At 42.4% G+C, this 22997-nt stretch overlaps 1 protein-coding gene across 4 annotated transcripts in view; it reads left to right on the plus strand.

The window, feature by feature from the left end:
- EZH2 (enhancer of zeste 2 polycomb repressive complex 2 subunit) overlaps nt 1-22997 on the plus strand; it is a 71404-nt gene that overhangs the window by 29395 nt on the left and 19012 nt on the right. For 2 of the 4 annotated variants that reach the window (XM_077269116.1, XM_077269114.1), the window contains exons 3-15: nt 47-175; nt 4132-4248; nt 5283-5403; nt 12008-12154; nt 13636-13738; nt 13969-14132; nt 15209-15300; nt 15443-15683; nt 15763-15932; nt 16582-16676; nt 17202-17242; nt 17949-18086; nt 18181-18359. In XM_077269116.1, the coding sequence (XP_077125231.1) occupies nt 47-175; nt 4132-4248; nt 5283-5403; nt 12008-12154; nt 13636-13738; nt 13969-14132; nt 15209-15300; nt 15443-15683; nt 15763-15932; nt 16582-16676; nt 17202-17242; nt 17949-18086; nt 18181-18359 (1737 nt within the window). The remainder of the gene's footprint in view (nt 1-46; nt 176-4131; nt 4249-5282; nt 5404-12007; nt 12155-13635; nt 13739-13968; nt 14133-15208; nt 15301-15442; nt 15684-15762; nt 15933-16581; nt 16677-17201; nt 17243-17948; nt 18087-18180; nt 18360-22997) is intronic. The other 2 variants (XM_077269117.1, XM_077269115.1) reach the window with 1 other exon arrangement.

Below are 22997 nucleotides of genomic sequence, written 5' to 3' on the forward strand. Positions count from 1 at the left end.
TTTTGTGTTCATTTCTGGCTGTGATTTGGTTCTCCTGTATTTCCAGGGCATGTTTAATTCTAATCGGCAAAAAATTATAGAACGAACTGAGATTTTAAACCAAGAATGGAAACAACGAAGAATCCAGCCTGTCCACATTATGACCTCAGTCAGCTCTCTACGGGGGACTCGAGAGGTAGGAACTGTATAATGAAGATCCTGTCATTCCTTCTCCTTATTTCCACTTTTAGAGGCGAGAGGCGCTGCATGTGCTGATCTGTATCACCCAGCAGCTATTCTCCCATCTTATACACCTTATTTTACTCAGGACAGGTGCACGAAACCTGAAAAGCTGCTGATGGACGACATGTCGATGTGACCATAAAGGGGACCTTTCACTTAATTTAGGCTGCCCAAACCACAGGCAGCATGAATCTGAGCCTGCTCGCATGTACAACTTTCTCTGAAACAATATGGTTTGAAGAGCTGACTGACCGTGGAACCAGGGAACATAAGCGAAGCTAGCCTGGTGCTGTGACTTTTCCCTGTGCCCTCCATGTGACTGACAGGACTGCATAAGTACACACTGGAGAGAGACCGGTCAGTCAACTAGATTATGGTGCCAGAAGAAGTTGGCTGGGAGAGGCGCCAGACTTGTCCCATATTTACCTATAGTCCTCCACCGGATCTTCAAACTACATGTTCTCTGAAACACATGAGCGTTTCAGAAAAAATATATACCTACCTGAAATTGTGCAACCAGGTGCTGATTCGTGCTGTCTGTAGTTTGGGGAACATGAGAAAGTCTACAATCTCTCTATGGAGCTGCAGACTTCTGAATCCTGATTAGCATGTGCACCGCACACTGTCAGGACCCTGCGGTGGTGAATGTGAGCTGTCACGTAACCACAAGTATGCGATTACTGCATTGCATTACTCTGGACTGTTCCCACTAGACTTGCAGTGCCTCGCTCAGCTCTGTTGTATTGAGTGACGTCGGCCATGTCTAGTCAGAATGTTCCCGGAAGGATGCAAATCGCATACTGGAGGTCACGTGGCAGGCTTCTGACACCAGGATGTTCAAAACCGGCAGACCTTAGATAACCCCTTTAAAGTAACATAGCTCCATACTTGTATCTTTTACATTGGATCACTATGAATGCGCCAGTACTGTAGCAAATGATGTAATCCTGGAGCAAACTAGCCCCTGACCCACTTCTATTGGCTACATTCCTCCTCTCATATAAGCTGCTTTTCCAGCTTTATACAGCGTACATCTCGCTTTATATTCAGACAATGTTTTCCTATTGAGGTTTAAGAACAAGTTTTTTCCTTTTTTGCCCTCGCTCAGATGGCTGCACTCTTTGTATAACTAGGATATATTTGCATTAGTTACAAGATGGGTGGTGCAAAAAGAGCAACAGGTCAGTTATTTGGGTGTGTGGGACGGGATTTGTGATATGAGCTGAAAATTGTCAGCGATAGGAGCACCAATTTATTCTTTATGGTTAAATACAGATCTTAAAAAAAAAAAAAAAAACTTCAGTCCTCAAATGGGATTTTTCAGAACATAGCCTGTAACCCTAATTTTCTGTTAAATGTATGTTTTCTTTTAGGTGTGCGTGTAAATTTTTTATTTTTTCATTTGACATGTCACTCTTAAACAAAAACTGAGAAAATAGAGCAGCAGACTGAAATGCTATAATATGCAAACATTGAATATATGAAATTGTAACTGCATTACTGCTATAGAGAACATGTTAAAAAATAAAAAAAATAAAGTTATTTTTGCACATATTAGCCAATTCTGGAGATCCCATCAGCAGCGACAAGGCTATGTGGGGTATCACACTATATATAGGGGCTATGTGGGGGCTCATATTCTGTATAACAGAACGTGTGTGTGTGGGCTCATATTGTATATAGAGGAACGTGTGTGTGGGCTCATGCTGTATATAGGGGTATCGGCATACTCAATAATAAGTGATAAAATAATTATTTTATATTAATATTCAACATGTTAATATTGAGCATAATTAATTTCAGCCTATTTTTTCGGCCCTCTACACACAGTCACAGTCTCTCATAGAGCCCCTCAGGAAAATGAATTGTCCATAATCTGCCTTAGGCTGATGGGAGTAGTTCTCAGCCAGCCAAGTATACTACAAAAACAAAAAGCTGATCATCACCTCCAGACTGAATAAGACAAGTGTAAACAGGTGCAAGCCTTAAAAAATAAAATCCTGCAGTTTTAATACTGACCACTAAGGGTATGTGCACACGCTGCGGATCCGCAGCGGTTTCCCATGCATTTACAGTACCATGTAAAGCTATGGGAAATGAAATCCGCAGTGCACATGCTGCGGAAAAAAACGTGCGGAAACGCAGCAGTTTATTTTCCGCAGCATGTCAATTCTTTGTGCGGAATCCGCAGCGGTTTTCAACCTGCTCCAATGGGAAACTGCAATAAAAACCGCGATAAATCCGCAGTAAAAACCGCAGCAGTTTTTCACTGCGGATTTATCAAATCCGCTGCGGAAAATTCCGCAATGGAATCCGCAGTGTGTGCACATGGCCTAAGCTTTTTCTAGGGTTGATGCCTATATCACTTTCAGTAGTCACTGTGTTATCATGGCAGGCAGGACTACAATAATAAGTAACATCTACACTTAGATAACATAGGAACAGCCATTGATACTGTCCCAACAGCGTGTACATGAGCCGATGGATTCACATGGCGGCCATGAGGGAACATCTGAGGAGCAAGGAGCTAAGTGGATAACTTGCATTGGTTGTAGTGTTATGGTGCAATTTATGGCATACTAAGCACTTGATTTATTCAAATTAGTGATACATACAACATTTGTATATTAACATTTTCTCTTTTTTTTTTTTTTTCTAAACTCATTTGAGTATTCACTAAAATTGATATCTTGATGTAGGACAAGCTTGCATATTGTTGGTATGCTGGTTAGACACACTTGTTGCAAATATACACAAAACAGCTTAGGTGCAGTTCTAGGTTTCTATTGATCATAGATTTGTGAAAAATATTTATTCACTAAAATAATTATTTAAAGTTCTTGGTCAATACTATAGTATCAGTTGCAGCACATAGCTTATACATTAGTGCTTGGTATGGTACTATGGATCTAAATTGATCCATATATATGTGTTTTTTTTGTCTGTGGGTATTAGATGTGTAGGGGTCGCCTAGGGACATAAGGGACAGCCGCCGGTGAGCGGGGCGCCATATCGAAAATTTAGGGTGCCAACCTCCGCTGCAAGGAAGGTTATCAGACTTGAGGGCCTATTAGGGTCAGCAGAGGCATATAATCGATTTTTTCATTTTTTATTTTATTTTTTTCATGTTTTTTGTTTTTTTCAGTGTTATTTTTCACATTTTTTTGAGTTTTTCTATTGAGTTACTTTTTGGTAAAAAATGAGATCTATTTAAGTGTCTATATATATATGCGGTGTCCCTAATCCCAGGAATTTGGTCCCTAACAGGGATGTTTTTTATCTAGATTTTTGTTGACTATCTGTATTGTACTATATCATTAATAAAGATTGATGTTTTTAAGGGGTAGGTTTGTTGTTTCGGTTGTTGGTTTGCTGTATACTCCCCTGCTGAAATTGTTTAGACTGTTGTACAAATGTTATCGGTAATGCATATAAATGAAACCCATAAAATAAGCATCTTCCTCCACTACAGTGCCGCCACTCCAATGATCCCCACTGGTCCCACAGCGATGGTGCCACATTCGTCACTCAAATGCTGTAGCAAATGCGTGGTATAAAATAACAGAACAACCCATTCTCCTCTGTTTTATCCCCCCGCTGTTTGCTTCTTTGGGTGCTGCAACTTGTCCGTCTACAGATGTGACTGCTGCAGCCAATCACTGGCCTCACCGTTCTTATGCTGTATATCATGGAGTCCAGTGATTAATTCAGCGGTCAGTAAGACATGTCCTTGCTGCAAGAATAAAATAAAGGACTTTGCTATTTTTATAATTTCTTACAATATTTAGTGATTAAAAAGGTTTTAATATATATCCCCCAAGAATCCTGGCCTAGGTCGCAATCTGTTTTGAGTTTAAAGTTGTGCTTTTTGTTATTTTTACTCTTCTATTATCTGTTTTGATATTTTAGTGCTCTGTGACTTGTGATTTTGATTTTCCGAAACAAGTCATCCCTCTGAAAACCCTCAATGCTGTAGCCTCTGTGCCTATCATGTATTCTTGGTCGCCTCTACAACAAAATTTTATGGTAAGTTGCTTGTAGGATATGTGTTTCTCAAAAGTATCCTGTTTTAGATTTCCCCAAACTAAAATGGTATCATCTGGGTAAGACTTCTGTAGTATGAGGATTCCGTAAAATTACGCTACCCATTCTGATACCTAAAAACACCTACAAAAATCAGCACAGAAAAAAATAATTGTGGGTAACGGGGGATCTTTAATGAGTTCACATGTTAATGTTCACATGAGTTCATGTTCATGACCTTATTTTCAGCTGGAACCGTAGATGCAAAGTAAAACACGAATGTTCGAAATTTGTTAACATTAGTGATGAGCAAATTTATTCGAGTGGAATTAAAATCTCCTCAAACTTGCCAATTATTCATATACTCCAGAATATAGATTTTCTTTTTGCATATCCTTTAGTTTGATTTAAACAGTATGGTGTCTAGCTGCAGCCTCCATTTTGTTTCTGAACCGTAGAGTGCTAGCAAAAGGTTACAAAACCCCACCCCCATAATACTTGTCTTTTCTACTATCCTCGCATCCGTCCTTCCAGTCCTCCTTGCCTCTGATCTTTGTCTTTCTCCGCTGAGGCATCATCTTCAACCTTCACTCTGTGCCGGGACTTCTGGCTTGACTAGGACTCTGACTGCACATGTTGTCACCAAAGTGTGTCCCCAGGGGTGCTGAGTAGGTGTTGGGGCACATGTTTACATCTAAAGGTGCCCTGCAACAGCAGTGTGCAGTGAAGTCCCAACCCTACATGAAGAAGGCTGAAGATGATGCACGCCATGGAGGAAGGCGAAAAGAAGAGGTGCGAAGGACTGGGCGGTGGGCAACCGGGGGGGGGGGGGGGGGACAGGTGATCGGTGAGGTGAGTACAATAGATATATGTTAAAGCATCCTTTGAATATTAAGCTGTGGGGTCTGGAGTGCCCCAAGGCATGTATAAGGAACATTCGATTTGTGGCCTTAATTAACTTAGAAGCAGATTGGCAGACTCGATAATCTCTCATTAATACCTCATAACTTTGTATAAGTTTGTTCATTTTTTTCCAGGTAGAAGATGAGACGGTGCTACATAACATTCCTTACATGGGAGATGAGGTATTGGATCAAGATGGCACTTTTATTGAAGAATTAATTAAGAATTATGATGGAAAGGTTCATGGAGACAGGGGTAAGATATTTAGCAAATTAGACTGCTGATCCGACGGTTACCTCACTTAAGAGGATCTCAATTGTATACCTGGATATATGTATATTGTATACCTGTATATATATATTGATAGGCTACAGTACTGTGGGAGAAAATGCTGCAAAGTAAGAATGTTTTGAAAAATAGAAGTTTTAATAGTTTATTTTTATCAATTAACATAATGTAAGGTGAATACACAAAAGGGAAATCAAAATCAAATCAATATTTGGAGTAACTACCCTTTGCTTTCAAAAACACTATTGACTCTTCTAGGTACAGCTGCACACAGTTTGTGAAATAACTCTGCAGGGAGGTTGCTCCAAACATCTTGGAGAACTAACCACTGATCTTATGTGGATGTAGGCTTGTGCAAAACCTTCTCTTCATGATAATCTCAGACAGACACAACTATATGTTGAGATCAGGTCTCTGTGGGGGCCATGTCATCACACCCAGGACTGCTTGTTCTTTACATTGAAGATGGTTGTTAATGACATTAGCTAGATGTTTGGGGTCATTGTGGAGCCAGTCAGATGCCTCCCTTATTGTATTACATGATGGTTAAGCATCTGCATTTATTTCTCCGCATTGAGGAAACGATCAATCCTGACCAAATCTCCAACTCCACTTGCTGAATTGTAGCCCCAAATGTGCAAGGAACCTTCACTATGCTTCACTGTTGTCCACAGGCATTGCTCGAGGCTGTGCTAACATTGAGTGATTTAAGGTGTTCTCATGCCATTATTGCCCTGTTCTGATAAAGCGGATGTGACTCATAGCTCCCAACCGTCCCTCATTGTGCGGGACTGTCCCGGTTTTGTTGCTTCGCCCCGCTGTTCAGCACGGGACGCTCTGATGCCGCCCTCCCTCCTTGAAGACAATACTCACCTCACCTTGCTCCAGCGATGCCTGGTCTCGGCGTACACAGCTCGTCCTGAATGAGCGGTCACGTGGTACCGCTCACTAAGGTCATGAATATGCGCATATTCATGACCTTAATGAGCGGTATCACGTGACCGCTCACGCAGGAAGAAGGTGCTGCGCCGGGAGTCGGGACAGAGCGAGGGGGATGTCGGCGCGGCCGCGCGATGAGAGACAGGTGAGTATGAGAGACAGGTGAGTATGAGAGACAGGTGAGTATGAGAGACAGGTGAGTATGAGGGACAGGTGAGTATGAGGGACAGGTGCGTATGAGGGACGGGGGGATGAAGGAGGACATAAGCTGGCACGCCATGCAAGATGGGAGCAGGAGCGGGAGCGGGGGGGGGGTGGAGAGCTAAGCCATGCATTCAGGGGGGAACATGAGCCATGCATACAGGGGGGAGAATATGAGCCTTGCATTCGGGGGGGGGGGGGGGAATATGAGCCATGCATACGGGGGAGGGGGGGGAAATATGAGCCATGCATTCGGGGGGGGGGGAATATGAACCATGCATTCGGGGGGGGGAATATGAGCCATGCATACAAGAGGGGGAATATGAGCCATGCATACAAGAGGGGGAATATGAGACATGCATTCGCGGGGGAATATGAGCCATGCATACAGGGGGGGGAATATGAGCCATGCATCCGGGGGGGGGGAATATGAGCCATGCATACAGGGGGGGGAATATGAGCCATGCATTCGGGGGGGGGGGGGGAATATGAGCCATGCATACAGGAGGGGGAATATCAGCCATGCATACAGGAGGGGGAATATGAGCCATGCATACAGGAGGGGGAATATGAGCCATGTATATGGGATGGGGGGGAATATGAGCCATGCATACAGGAGTAAGGGGGATCATTATACAGTATGGAGAACTGTGGCCATTATACAGTATGGAGCATCATGTGTGGCCGTTATACAGTATGGAGCATCATGTGTGGCCGTTATACAGTATGGAGCATCATGTGTGGCCGTTATACAGTATGGAGCATCATGTGTGGCCAATGGCCATTACAGTATGGAGCATCATGTGTGGCCATTATACAGTATGGAGCATCATGTGTGGCCATTATACAGTATTGAGCATCATGTGGGATCATTATACAGTATGGAGAACTGTGTGTGGCCGTTATACAGTATGGAGCACTATGTGTGACCATTATACAGTATGGAGCATCATGTGTGGTCATTATACAGTATGGAGCATCATGTGTGGCCATTATACAGTATTGAGCATCATGTGGGATCATTATACAGTATGGAGAACTGTGTGGCCGTTATACAGTATGGAGAACTGTGTGGCCGTTATACAGTATGGAGCACTATGTGTGACCATTATACAGTATGGAGCACTGTGTGGCCATTATACAGTATGGAGCACTGTGTGACCATTATACATTATGGAGCATCATGTGTGGCCATTATACACTATGGAGCATCATGTGCGGCCATTATACACTATGGAGTATCATGTGTGGCCATTATACAGTATTGAGCATCATGTGTGGCCATTATACAGTATGGAGCACTGTGTGACCATTATACAGTATGGAGCACTGTGGCCATTATACAGTATGGAGCACTGTGTGACCATTATACATTATGGAGCATCATGTGTGGCCATTATACACTATGGAGCATCATGTGTGGCCATTATACAGTATTGAGCATCATGTGCGGCCATTATACACTATGGAGTATCATGTGTGGCCATTATACAGTGTTGAGCATCATGTGTGGCCATTATACACTATGGAGCACTGTGTGCGGCCATTATACAGTATGGAGCACTGTGTGTGGCCATTTTACAGTATGGAGCATCATGTGGGGTCATTATACGGTATGGAGCACTGTGTTGCCATATTTTTTTGTTTATAATTATTGTATATAAAACAGTGTGATCAGCAGTGCTAAATGGGTGTGGTTGGGACGTGGATATGGGTGTGACTAATTATGAATGGGTGTGGTCAGAGGCATGGCCTAAAATTTGCCGCGTTGGCGCCGCAAACTTTGTCCCTCTTTCCCATCTTCAAAAGTTGGGAGGTATGGTGACTGGATTCGCTGTAACACAAATCTTACTCCAATAGGGGCTTGAGTAGGATTTGTAGCAAGGTGCACATCACTTACCTAAATGCTCTTGTTTTTTATTTATTTTTAAAAAAAAGATGCATGGTTCTTTATGAATCGGGAGTGTCTAACTCCAGCACACCTCTTCATCAAGACCATCCTAAAAACTTTAAAGAATCGGGACCTTTGTGTCTTTCACCTACTGCACGAAAGTTTCCTTGCGCCACCATAGCATGTACAGTCCTCAACATTGCCCGATTCTTGAATTGCCCCTGTCTGCTCTGAAATCTTTTCCTGGGAGCTATCTTGCTGATGCAGTATAACTACCTTGCGTCTTGTTGTTGTACTCAGTCTTACCATGGTGTTTGACCTGTGAAATGAAGCTAAAAATAAAAGGGAACAGCATCCAGTCCAGGTGAAAAAAAAATAAGTCGATCTTTATTTTGCCATATTGCAACGTTTTGACCATTAAGGTCTTTTTCAAGCATGCTTGAAAAAGACCTTAATGTTCGAAACGTTGCAATATGGCAAAATAAAGATCGACTTTTATTTTTTTTCACCTGGACTGGATGCTGTTCCCTTTTATTTTTGGTATGTATTTTCCAGTTGGGTTCAATGGACTCTGAACATGCATCCCTTTCTTTGAAGTGCTGTGGGCTGTTGCTTTGTATTTATTAGACTGTGAAATGAAACTGTCTTACACAGGGTTGCCCTTTGTAGCAAAAATTTGATGCCCCTCACCCAGTTTTATGGTACGTTCCCACAGTCCGTAAACACTGCTGCATAAATCCGCAACGTCCAACCTGCAGCATAGTGAATGGGATTTCAAGAAATCCCATCTCCACTACGTGTGCTGAGACGCCTGCGGATCACCCGAGGAGACGGACATACGGCGCGTCTTTCCAGACCACAGCAAGTCAATTTATCTTGCAGAAACGCTCGGCCTCCGCAAGATAAATTTCACCGGTACAAATGTATTGGGCACAGTGATTCTGCACGGTTCAATGAACACATGCGGAATCACCTGCTTTCAAAAGCCTGCAGCGCTTTGGATGCAGTGGACATGTGCTGGGTCCAAAGCGCTGCTGATTCCTGACCGTGGGCACGTACCCTTAAGCTTCCTACACATCTGTTTCAGTTTATGATTGTCTTTTAACCTACATATGAAAATAATTTTTTTCGGCTACGTCTCAGGTTGCTGCCCTTAGTGCGGATAAGGGTTTAGCCTTCCTTTCTTTGATCTGGACATTACAATTATAAAGCTTCCCATTTGCTGGATATCCACATTTGGGACCCAGTTCAGCTTGGCCCTTATTCACAGTTATGTCACTTAGTAAGGTTTTAGTACTAGAGGTTAGGACCATCCTGATTTGGGTACACCTTGAGGCTGGTGGTATGGCTTTTACACATTTTTTTTTTTTTTTTTAAATCAAAAGCAGTGTTTACTAAGTACTAGTGATGAGTGAACATGAGTGAATTGCCTGTTTATTAGGCAAGATATGCAGCTGCAGGGACTCGAATATATTTTTCGAGCATGCCGAAGACACTCGGTTAGCAAACGAGCATGCCCGAATAACACCTTATCCCAGCTCGCTCACCATTACAAAGTACCCGGTGTTTTTTTATATGCACTGCTGCTTTTACTTACAGCAGGGTTTGTGCTTTAGGTTTTATATGAAAATAATTGTCCCTTGTTTGGTGTACTTGGTTACTCTACACCTGACTATAATCCTACAACTTCCCTGACTTTGTGCCAGTGTACCTAGAAGAATTGATACTTTGATGTTCTTTTGATGAGAGAGGACGGTCACAGAAAATATTGATTTAGATTTCTCTTTTGTTCATTCAATTTGCATTCTGTAAATTGATAAAAATAAACTATTAACACTTCTATTTTTTAAAGCATTCTTACTTTACAGCATTTATTCACACCTCTCTAAAACATATGTACATTTCTGTATATTATAAGTAGAGATGAGCGAATTTGCGTGGGTTCCCTCTTATTCGGCAAGCTATAGAGCGATCCAGGAAGCCGGGTTCCCTCTGCAGCTTATTCGGTAAGCGCTATAGCTTGCCAAATAAGAGGGAACCCAAACATATTTGCTCAACTCTAATCATGAGCTTTGTTTTTTGAACTAGAATGAATAGGCCTATGAATTCAGGAGCTTCATGTAGACCTTCTTAGGCCAATCCTTCTGTTACCCAAAATTTACTGTGTGTCGTTTGTTATGACCGCCAAGGCCTAATAGAGGCCTGCTGGTCTACAGTCTTTGTACCCTTATTTGTCTCTTAAGGAGGGTTAAAATGCCTTATTGGGACTAAATAAATTGAAAAAAATAAATTAAAGTTATTACGTTGGATTTCTTAGCAAATTTCACAGTATAATCCTTGTCAGATTTGCTCTTTATTTAATCTGTTCTGAAAGTTGAACTCTCTCTCTGCCTGACAGCTCAGCGTCCCTCCTGCCGCTGAGCGCTCACACTGCTCAGTATAAGCTGCTGTGGTCAGTAAGGCTGGGTGGGTGCAGACTGAATACACCTGAACTAAGCTTTCACTCTTTCGCTGGCCTCCTACAATTCCCATCTCAATAGAAGGATTATACTGCAACATGGATTTTCAAAGCAAGTACTGGTGTCATTTGAGCCATTTAATAAAGTGTACAGCTTGTATTGTGAAACTACTTGATGGATCCAGTAATAAAAAAGTATTTTCCAGCTTTATTCTGTAGAAGATAATAGACAAAAAATGACCATAACGTAGTGTCACTGCCCTCAACAGCACAGCCCCCCCCCCCCCCAAGCCCCAGAATCTGGTATTGAAGTAATCGAATTGAGCAAAGGAAACCAGTTGGCCCGTTATTTATACCTCACAACCACCGAAAAAGTTATGGAAACACGATGACACAAGAAGTAATTGCAAAGATTTGCTCCAGCCGTGAAGGATTAAGTCTGTAATCTATAAAATAAAAACCAGCAGAATCTAATTAGTTCTTATGGGCAACAGCTCCAATTCTTGCCTGCTAGATTTTCGCCACAAGGCTCATTGCGTTATCTCCCTTGCTGCGGGAGGGGACATTTTTGGACATCTGCAATATTCATGTCCTTGATTGAAATCTTTTGTCTGCCTGGCTGGTAATTACTCGTTACAGCTGTTAGTGGACATGTTTTCTTGGCAGCCGCACAGGCCTCGGATTCTGTAATGACCGTGGGGCTGGCAGAGCTGGTGGGAAAACGGCAATATCCAGTAAAGCACGGCGTCTTTTTATAGCCTTGTGTAATAAATGGGGGTATGGTTTTATTCCTTGTCAAAAAAGATGGGACATATCTGTATGTGTTATTTCTTCAGAAGTTCTTCTGACCATAGTTGGGTTTTCAAGTAATGAAATGTTTGTGTGTTGCTTACACAATCTTATTGTAGGGTTTGTGTAATAGCAAGAGACCTATATGGAGGGAATGTAAATCATTCATGGGATGTCAGGAAACCCTACGGGCATAATGCCAAGAATAAAGAAGTGGCCAATAAAGTGTCTGATGTCACGTGGGGACAATCAAATCCAAACCCTCATCCTTGGAACGTGTCCTTACTTTACAGAATGCGGCTTCATCAATGATGAAATATTTGTGGAGCTGGTGAATGCACTCAGTCAGTATAGTGATTATGAAGATGATGATGATGGAGACGACAATCAGGATGATGAACACGATGACAAAGAAAAAGATCATGAAGATAGCATAGATGGTAAATATAACGGTTCTCTGACTTTTTGTTGTCTGACATCTTGCTGAGCACAAAAGCTGCCAGTCAGTGGTGGGGGAGGGGTTACATAATTAGCCTGACCGGTTTGCATATGAGACCTGGTCCTGCAGTGATAATCTCCTGCTGATAAAACACTGATTATATTGAAACTACAGCACACCTCCTAATAAGTGACACATCCCTGCAGTTGGGTTTTCTGCTTCTACATTATCTGCTCTCCTATTTAAATAGTGAAAACCTGCTGACAAATTCCCTTTAACCTTTTTAAGGACCCAAAAATTGTTCATTTTTGCACTTTTGGTTTTACCTCCCCCTGCTCCAAGAACCATAACTTTTTATTTTTCTGTGAACTTAGCCTTATGACATCTTGTTTTTTGTTGGGTGAGTTGAAGTTTTGAATGCCACAATTCATATTACCATTAAGTGTACTGGAAAACGGGAAAAAGAAAAATTCCAAGCACTGTGAAATGATGAAGAGAGAAAACAAAATGCTTTTTTGGGGGAATTTCTAGTGTTGCGTACAATTTTTTTTTTTTCCCTCTCTCTTTGGCCTTTAACAAATGATTTTAATAATTTTGAAAGGGGGTGACTTAATCTTTATACAATATTTCTTTAAAACTTGCAACTTCTTCTCCTTACCCTTCCACACCCTCCCTCCACAACTCTCTTTTTAGGCTATGTGCACACGTTGCAGATTTTGCTGCGGATCCACAGCTGCAGGTCCGCAGCAGCTTTCCGTGCATTTACAGTACAATGTAAACCTATGAAAACCGCAATCCACAGTGCACATGCTGCGGAAAAAGCTGCGCGGAAACGCTGCGGGATACATTCCGCAGCGTGTCAATTCTTTGTGTGGATTCCGCTGCAGTTTACACCTGCTCCATAATAGGAATTCGCAGAAATCTGTGTATTTCTAAAATCCGCTGCGGAAAAATCCGCAGCCCTCAAAAATCCGTGTGCACATAGGCTCACTCTATTTTTTCCCCCTTAGAGAGCTTGAATCTGTGATAGTTTGATCACTTATAGCCTATGCTGCAATACCCCAGTACTGCAGCTTATAATGACATTGTGGTTCTCCTATGAAGCTGTTGCTGAGCTTTGTAGGAGGACTGCGATGGCAGTTTGTGGACCTTTAACAGACCCCAGCTGCCATTGTAACCAATAGGATCTACCCAATTGCATTGTGGGTGGCAGATGGTATCTGGGGTGCACAATGGCATACTTTATAAGCTGCCCTCATACATTGACCGTGGCATGTAAATGGATAGACTGAAGTGACCGGCGCTAACTTGTTGCGGCTGCACGCAGATACCAGCTTTGTAACAGTCACAATCTGTCCAGTATAAAGCAGTGTCCCGGTCACGTTCATGTATTCGTGAGAGACCTATGACATAAATGTATGTCACTATGGAGTTAATGGCTTTGAATGTTTGGACTAGAATATCCTCATTATTTTCCTACAGACAAGGCGGCTCGTCTACCACGGAAATTTCCATCAGATAAAATTTTTGAAGCAATATCATCCATGTTTCCTGATAAGGGGACTACTGAAGAGTTAAAAGAGAAGTAAGGAAAGCTATCATTCCTCATACATCAGATGAAATCTATATTGGCGCTCAAGGCTGATTTCATTCAAAGACATTGCTTACAAATAATATAGGTACAGAAGAGTCTGCATGGAGCGTCTCGTGCTCACCCCCTCCGTGCTGCCAATTCTACAATACCCATATATCCAATCTAGGATGCTCTTGTATCTTGTATTCTGACACTGAATGTGACATTGTCTTTCCTATCAGATACAAGGAATTAACAGAACAACAGTTGCCAGGAGCTCTACCTCCAGAATGCACCCCGAATATCGATGGACCAAATGCAAAATCTGTACAAAGGGAGCAGAGCCTACATTCATTCCACACTTTGTTTTGTAGGCGCTGTTTCAAGTACGACTGTTTTTTACATCGTAAGTGCATACATAAGAATTGTTTAACCAGTACATGTAGTGAGCGGTTTTCTTATATGGTACTGTAAGCAAAAGATGACTTCATAGTTGTCAACATGTGTGGATACATCGGAGTGTGATTTTAAAGGTGTTGTCTAGAACTTAATGTATCCTAAGGACTGGTTATCAATATTTATCAGTATTAAGTTGGTGGGGGTCCAAAACCTGGTACCCCAACAAATCAGCTGGTTGCAGCTCCTGTTGCAGCCTAGTGTACAGAACCAGAGCAGCATGACTCCTCCATATACCGTGTGGTGTAGTCGTCTTAGGAACAGCAGTTCTGCCCCTAAGCAACCCCCTCTAAAAACATAGTTCCAAACAAATTATTCATCCCCCACCCCTCCTATTACAAATGAGTTTATTAGCTAAATGAATTACCATGTGTTTTCCGGACTATAAGACACACTTTTTCCTCCAAAATTTTAGAGGAAAATGGGAGGTGCGTCTTATAGCCTGGATGTACCTGCTGTGGATAGGGGAGGAGTGGGTCACGAGGCAGGAGTCTGCTTCTGCGACTAATACCTATGCCTCGCTGTGAAAGAAAATGAATATTCACTGCTCCCCACGCCCAGAGTCCCTCTCATGTTTATGCACTGAAGACGGTGCCAAGACGTGGGAGCGACTGAGTGTGTGGAGTACTGAATATTCATTTTCTTTAATGCTGGGCACATTGTTAGCTGCCGCAGTTGGCTTTCTACAATGGCTGGGCGATCACCTGTGCCCGCTATTATTAAAGAGAATAAATATTCACTGCTTCCCACACCCATTGGAGTGGAGAGCAGTGTATATTCATTCTCTTTAATAGCAGGCACACGTGATCGCCCAGCCTCTGCAGGAGCTGGCAGAGGGAAGGTAAGTAGAATAGTTTGTTTTTACGTGTGCAGCGTGATGTGGGGCCATGCGTACCAGGACGGGAAGGAGGGCCATCTTACGTTTTCAGCCACTAACAAGGAATCCAGCACTCCAGGTGAAAATTATGCAGTTTATCCAGTCAATGAACTGAGTACAGATGTGATGTTTTTGTGTTTCTTGCACAGCTTTTCATGCCACTCCAAATACGTACAAAAGAAAAAATAATGAGGGTGCAAATGATGGAAAACCTTGTGGACCCAACTGTTACCAACTTTTGGTAAGCCAATTTGTATGTTTGTTTTTTTTTTCATTCGTTTTTTGAGATTCAGTAAACTGCTAAATGCCTGCACAAGGTTAGATTGCCATTTACTGAACATTGCAATTAGGGCAACAGTTAAAGTGATGTTCATCTTTTATAGGAAGGAGCACGAGAATTTGCTGCTGCATTGACAGCAGAGAGGATAAAAACCCCACCTAAGCGTCCTGGTGGTCGGCGAAGAGGAAGACTTCCCAACAGCACCAGCCGACCAAGCACACCAACTGTTAATATTTCAGAATCAAAGGACACAGATAGTGACAGGGAAGGCGGCACTGAAACCAGTGGGGAGAGCAATGATAAAGAAGAAGAAGAAAAGAAAGATGAGACCTCCAGCTCCTCTGGTATGTGAACCTTTTGATCCTTAGAATGAGCTGCTCTGAGTCGTCAGGTATTGAACAGTATTTTTCTTTTAATTTATAGAAGCGAACTCTCGTTGCCAAACACCAGTCAAACTGAAGCCAAATATTGAAGACCCCGAGAACGTGGATTGGAGTGGAGCTGAAGCGTCTTTATTTAGAGTTCTCATTGGCACCTATTACGACAACTTCTGTGCAATTGCAAGGTTGATTGGTACAAAAACTTGTCGTCAGGTAATTCTACATAAGTACTTAAATCTACCTTAGGAGAGCAATAGTATGACAGATGTCTTCTAGAAAGCTGTTGATGCTTATCCATAGTCCTATTATGGAGCACTGGTCAAGGGGTTGTCTCAAGTTGGGTAACAGGAGCGTACCAGTTCTCACCTTGCTGCTTGCCTTGAGGCTGTGCGCACTTGTTCCCACCTTCTTGCTTGCCTTGAGGTGGTGATCACCATTTCCCACATTCCTTATTGCCTTGAGGCAGTGCGCACTGTTTCCAACCTTCATGCTTTCCTTGAGGTGGTGATCACCATTTCCCACCTTCCTGCTTGCCTTGAGGCTGTGGACACTGGTTCCCACCTTCTTGCTTGCCTTGAGGCAGTGCGCACTGGTTCCCACCTTCTTGCTTGCCTTGAGGTCGTACGCACTGGTTCCCACCTTCCTGCTTGCCTTGAGGCTGTGCTCCCTGGTTCCCACCTTCCTGCGTGCCTTGAGGTGGTAATCACCATTTCCCACCTTCCTTACCTTGAGGCAGTGCACACTGTTTCCAACCTTCATGCTTTCCTTGAGGTGATGATCACCATTTCCCACCTTCCTGCTTGCCAGTGTATTTGGTACCGTAATTTACGCTTACTCTGTGAGTTTGCTGACTCTGTTGCAGGTGTATGAGTTTAGAGTAAAGGAATCTAATATCATTGCTCCAGTTCTTGCTGAAGATGTAGATACGCCACCAAGAAAGAAGAAACGGAAACACAGGTAATATTTTTTTAGATGCACTGAAGATATACAGGTATTCTTAGCTGAGGCTTGATGAGATATTGGGCATCTACTAGATGTAAAGGATGTATTTTTAATTTTTAAGAGGACCTCTCGAGTCTCCTGAACATGTCAGTAAATACCCATGAAATCGCAATGCTGGAGCATCTCTACATTGTAGCAGGGCTCTGATAATTTTCCTGTGAATGTGTGAACAAATTGATGTAATTCCCCTTGTTAGTAAGGCATGTCACCCACGGTGCTGAATGAAAGATGTCAGACTGAGTAGCAGCGCGATCTGCAGACAGGGATAGGTGATTTGGGTAGGTGAGATAGTTACATTTGTATATTTATACCCATTTGCCCAGAAGTAAATATATTACATCACTTGTCAAAGGTAAATTCAATGACTGGGTTTAATTTAGCTGAAGAAGAGGCCACTGAGGATAGTGTAAGATTTGCCTCGCTCTATGAAGCATCTTTTCTCATGGTGGCGACTTCTTATTTTTATTTTCTCCCTTCCAGGTTGTGGGCCGCACATTGCAGGAAAATCCAGTTGAAAAAGGGTATGTCCGGTGTATATGGAGCCTTTAGATTGGTAGCGAATATTCCGAATTTGATGTCTTTAGCTGATAAAATGGAATCTCCCAATTGCTTAATTGTGCAAAACAGACCTTTTAAATGAAGCATGATGATTGTTATGGGGAGGTGAGACTGCTTGGTGGTTCTGCATTCCCGAGAACTAGAGCTACTTCTATAAGCCCTGAGGGTTGTTCGGTTTTGGGACTCGGATGCAGTCACTCTTTGTGATTGCAGACTTGCCAATGGTGTCTCTGGTGCTGGGAACGAGTGGTCATGTGACCACAAGTATGCAATTTGCATACTTCCTGCCACAGTCCAACTAGTTGTGTGAGGCCGTGCAGGTCTAGTCGACAAGTGACCACATATATGCAAATTGCATTCTTGCAGTCATGCTTCCAGTGCCTGCAATGAAGAATTCTTGCATTGTGTGTCCTGTGAGGATTCCGAAGTCTGCAGCCCTGTATCATAAGGCTGGACAACTCTCTATCATCAGGGGTGTTCATAGCTAAAAATCCTGTAATAAATTCAGCCAGATTTTCTACCGACCTCGACCAGCAGTGCGATCCATGCTCTGTATTCGCTCGTGCGGCTCCTTTATTATTCCTTATTCATTTCATTCAAGGATGAACATTTTTAAATTGTCAAATGATTTCTCGCTCTACATTGTATCTTTCCACTCTGTTTTTGCAGATGGCTCCTCTAATCACGTTTACAATTACCAGCCTTGCGACCATCCTCGCCAGCCCTGCGATGGCTCCTGTCCCTGTGTAATTGCACAGAATTTCTGTGAGAAGTTCTGCCAGTGCAGCTCCGAGTGTAAGTTAAAGGGTAAAAACACATTTTCAAGATTTTGATTTTACAATTTAAACGCTTTGAATGTCTTTTTCCTCCTTTATGTAACACGAACTGTCTTTATACAAAGGCCAAAACCGGTTCCCAGGATGTCGGTGTAAAGCGCAGTGTAACACCAAGCAATGCCCATGTTACCTGGCTGTGCGGGAGTGTGACCCAGACTTGTGTCTCACCTGTGGTGCTGCCGACCACTGGGACAGCAAAAATGTCTCCTGCAAGAACTGCAGCATTCAGCGAGGATCCAAAAAGGTCAGTCGCCTGCTTAATGTCCTTTATTCATGAGGGAATGCAGTGAGGTGCGGCTCTCAGTAAGCGGACGGGCTGGTGCCCTCACATGTTCAGCAGCATCAGGGCTGTCAGAAGTCCACCAGCCACGTATTTACACGGGTGCAAAGAATTCTGTAAGGAAAAGTCCCTCTATAATGTGAGACTGGTTAGTGACGCTGTGTTTAGTGGTTGTCCCGTACTGTAATATTGATGGCATTACCGCTGCGGTCTGGTACAGCACAGTATCCCGCTGCAGTTGATGGACCTGTGCCGGTCTGATCCGCAGTTGATCATATCTGGCGGCTCCGGCTGATTTGTGGTGTCTGGTCTCGCATGTCCATCGATATGGTATTGATGAGCTGTGCTTAGGTCAGGGTCACCTCAGCATATAAATAGGACGATAGCTATCTAATTTTTTTTAAAAAAATATTTGCTGTGATTTCACTCTGAGATCGAAAGATACCCATTTAAGTCTGTGGGTGCATGGAGTGCAGTCCAATTTCCCTACACAATGGAGAAGATGGAGAAATATTGTTTTCTCAGTGTGCTCTGCTTCGCTCATCTGAGAGAATCTGATCACACTAAGCAGATACTCTGGTCAGCCTCGGATCAGAGTGCAATTAGCATAATCGACTCGATTGAGAGATTCTACGTCGTGTGACCCTGCCTTGGCGTAGGCCATCAGTCTACAAATACCGGACAACCCCTATAACTTTGAGACATGAAAGAGGGGCACTGCTATACGGCCTTTGTCATTCAGTGGTCCTCAACGAGAAGTCCATAAGCATTGGATGGCAGAACGGTTGTTTGGCTGTTGGCTCTGTCTCGTTACTCCCCGTGCACTCAGCCTGGCCAAGCATTCCTTGTTTTCTATGAGAGCCGTTGTCAAAATTATTGCTACACTCTGAATGAAAGGATTGAGCGATTAAATTCCAACCACCCGATCCTTGTGTCCCCTGACCTAATAGAGACAAGCAGGAGCGGCCCGTAAACATTAGATGGATGACTTATTTACTGTGTGGGGGCCTTTATTCCCAGAGCTGATGATTGGCTGAGAACTGCCTGACAGTGCCCCTCCCTCTTGTCCATTTCTGCTGACTACAGTGTACATATTCTCTTGTCTGGGGCATTTTATCTCCGCATACATAAGTAAAGGGCATAGACCACACTGGATTGAGGTACACCTTGAATCAGAATGTATGTCTTGAGGTAATAGTTTGATGACTGTCAAATGGGGACAGTCTTTCTACTGCGAAAGGACTCGTGTTAAAGAGCCCAGCGCACCCAATGTTAATAATGACTTGACGCGAAATCATAGTGACTAAAACTTGAGAATATATGTCGGGGCGATAAGTGCTTGGTACTTGCAGTCCATCATCATGATATTCAGACCTGCCCATGACATGGTTTGGAAGGTAAGGTAATATTTTGTCATATTTCATTAAGGGAAGTTTAATATTTTATTTAAAGAGGTTGTCCCTTGAAGAAATGTGCTGCTTACTGAATAGATAATGGAAAATTAAGCTGTTTCACAATTGGATGTGTTAAAAAGATACACTTTTATCTGCCTGCCCCGACTATGTAGAGGTGCGTTATCTGCTGGTAGCATGTGCTGTTTCTATTGATCCCACCGATGGTGGGATGGGGAAGGAGAATAATGCCCATGGCAGGGACCAGTCTGGCTGCTGAGTAGTCTGACGTCACCCTCCCTGCCTGGTCCCTTCATCTAAGTAGTGCCGGTATGTGCTATAGCAGAGGCCCTTTGAGCTCACCTCCATAAATCACGGCAGGACAAGCAGCTCAGCGGCCAGACATATACTCTTTTTTCAGTGTATGATGTGTCCACCATATGGAGTTTGTTGTTCTGCACTGATGTGATTTATTGAGGTGAGCTTGCAGGCCCTCTGTTACCATGGAAGGAGAAGACAGTAAGGTTATACAAATCAGCTGCCACCAAACAATATTCATTCTCTTCCCATACTATTTTCTCTGGGGTCAATACAAACTTGCAATATGAGATGAAAAAGGCTTCAAAAGCCACAGCCTGCTCACCGATCAGCGCAGGTGCCCGGAACTTCGTCTAAGACCAGGACGAGTTGTAACAGCAACAGCAAAAAGAAGGCGTTCCAGCTCCATAAAACAACAATTCTTTATTAGTCCATTAAAATTATTCTATCTTGGTAAATCCTTGCATAAATGTGAATGCTTCAGTAAAAGAAAGAATTAATGCGACGCTTTTCGATCTGGTACGATCTTAATCATTGCATGGCTGTATGTGGGCCACAATAGTTCTTTTGTAATGCTAGCGGTCCAATCATATGGGCCATATCAATCACCTGACTATTCCCACAGGTCCTAAACGAGATTTCCTCTCCGCAACTATTCAGGTGGTATCTAATCTAATTAAAATTGAACAAACCCCGTAGTTAACTTCAATAGATTGTGAAAGAATGGCAAATAAATGTAATTAATAAATATTTAGCAATAATGATACATTATTTTATTCTTTCTATGGAGGCCATATGGATGTCTGGTTTGTAAATTATATATCCAGAAAGCTTCTCTAGTGAGAAGCCATCTCTTTATATCTCCTCCCCGCTGAGAAACTTTTACCTGTTCTATGCCTTGGATTGTCATCATAGATGTATCACCTGTATGGTACGTGGCAAAATGTTTAGCAACAGCTGAAATATTGCGATTGATTGCATTACACCCTAATAATCTGGGGGGGCGATGTATCTGCCGTACCAGATTTTATTGAATACATCAATGCAAATGAGTACGGAAATAAATTCACCCACAAATGGGATAATAATCAAATATCATTTTTGGATTTGGAACTAGTGGGGGTGGCAGATCAAATTATTATGAGTAAAACGCATGCCAAGCCCCTAAGTGGGAACACCATCTTACACGCTAAAAGTAGCCACCCAAGACACACAATGAAATCTATCCCGGTGGGGGAATATACAAGGCTAAAGAGAAATTGTAGCAGGGGGGCAGAAAGAAACAAAGAATTTGAGGATTTAAATGCAAGGTTGAGGAAACGCGATTATCCGAATTGGACATTGGAGAGGGCACAAAAAATAGTAGAGAGTAAATCAAGGGATAGCCTTTTAATATCAGATCTAGAAAATAAAAGGGTAAAGGAGAAAAGAAAGAAAAAGCCATATGTATGTTTTCAATACAGTACCCAGTTCAATGATATAAAAAATATAATCTTAAAAAGGTTGCCCATTTTACAGGAGGATGATGCGCTCTCAGAAATCTTATGGATTAAATGTAGTGGCTAGAAGAGCGCCAACCATTGGGAGTTCTTTATCCCCAAGTTTTTTTTGCATCCAAACCTGTATCAAAAACTTGGCTGGAATGCAAGGGATTTTTTAAATGTAGTGTTACCGCATGTAGCACCTGTCGTAGTGCCAAAACTAAAAGAACTTTTCAAAATAGGGCCGGAACTAAATCCTATCACATCAAAGAATTCATTAACTGCCATACCAACAATGTAGTTTATAAGATTGACTGCACAATGTGCAATGTTTTCTACATAGGATGCACAACAAGGAAACTAAAAATAAGGATTTCGGAACACTTAAGAGACCTAGGTAGCAGTAATGCAATCAATCGCAATATTTCAGGTGATACATCTATGGTGACAATCCAAGGCATAGAACAGGTAAAAGTTTCTCAGCGGGGAGGAGATATAAAGAGACGGCTTCTCACTAGAGAAGCTTTCTGGATATATAATTTACAAACCAGACATCCATATGGCCTCCATAGAAAGAATGAAATAATGTATCATTATTGCTAAATATTTATTAATTATTTTACATTTATTTGCCATTCTTTCGCAATCTATTGAAGTTAAGTACGGGGTTTGTTCAATTTTATTTAGATTAGATACCACCTGAATAGTTGCGGAGAGGAAATCTCATTTAGGACCTGTGGGAATAGTCAGGTGATTGATATGGCCCATATGATTGGACCGCTAGCATTAGAAAAGAACTACTATTGTGGCCCACATACAGCCATGCAATGATTAAGATCGTACCAGATCGAAACGCGTCGCATTAATTATTTATTTTACTGAAGCATTCACATTTATGCAAGGATTTACCAAGATGGAATAATTTTAATGGACTAATAAAGAATTGTTGTTTTATGGAGCTGGAACGCCTTCTTCTTGCTGTTGCTGTCAATACAAACAGCATGCACCACCATCAGCTAAAGCACCTGCATGCTTTATCACAGGTAGTTACACAGGATGCAGCAGGGGCAGCATTGGGACACTGCTGAATTTGCCATTATCTATTGATTTAACAGCACTTTTTGTTTGTCTCAACCCCTAAAGGGAATTTTTTGTCTTCAATATTTTGAGCTGCTGCACCTGAGAGTGTGGTTTGTCTTCAGGGCTCCTCTGTGCTATACCTTTATTATAACCGCTCTGAACCCATACATTGGTTTATGTTCATGTAGGCAGACATTTGTCACGTCTAAGTAACGTTGCCTTTCTCTTGGGTTAGAGGAATGTAACACGTACCCTGTCTTTGTTTGCCCCCCATCCTCTTTCAATAACACTTGATTCTGCAGACTGATATGGTCCAATTATGGCAAAGGGGC

Source organism: Ranitomeya variabilis, chromosome 6 (assembly GCF_051348905.1).
Source record: "Ranitomeya variabilis isolate aRanVar5 chromosome 6, aRanVar5.hap1, whole genome shotgun sequence".
NCBI lineage: Eukaryota > Metazoa > Chordata > Amphibia > Anura > Dendrobatidae > Ranitomeya > Ranitomeya variabilis.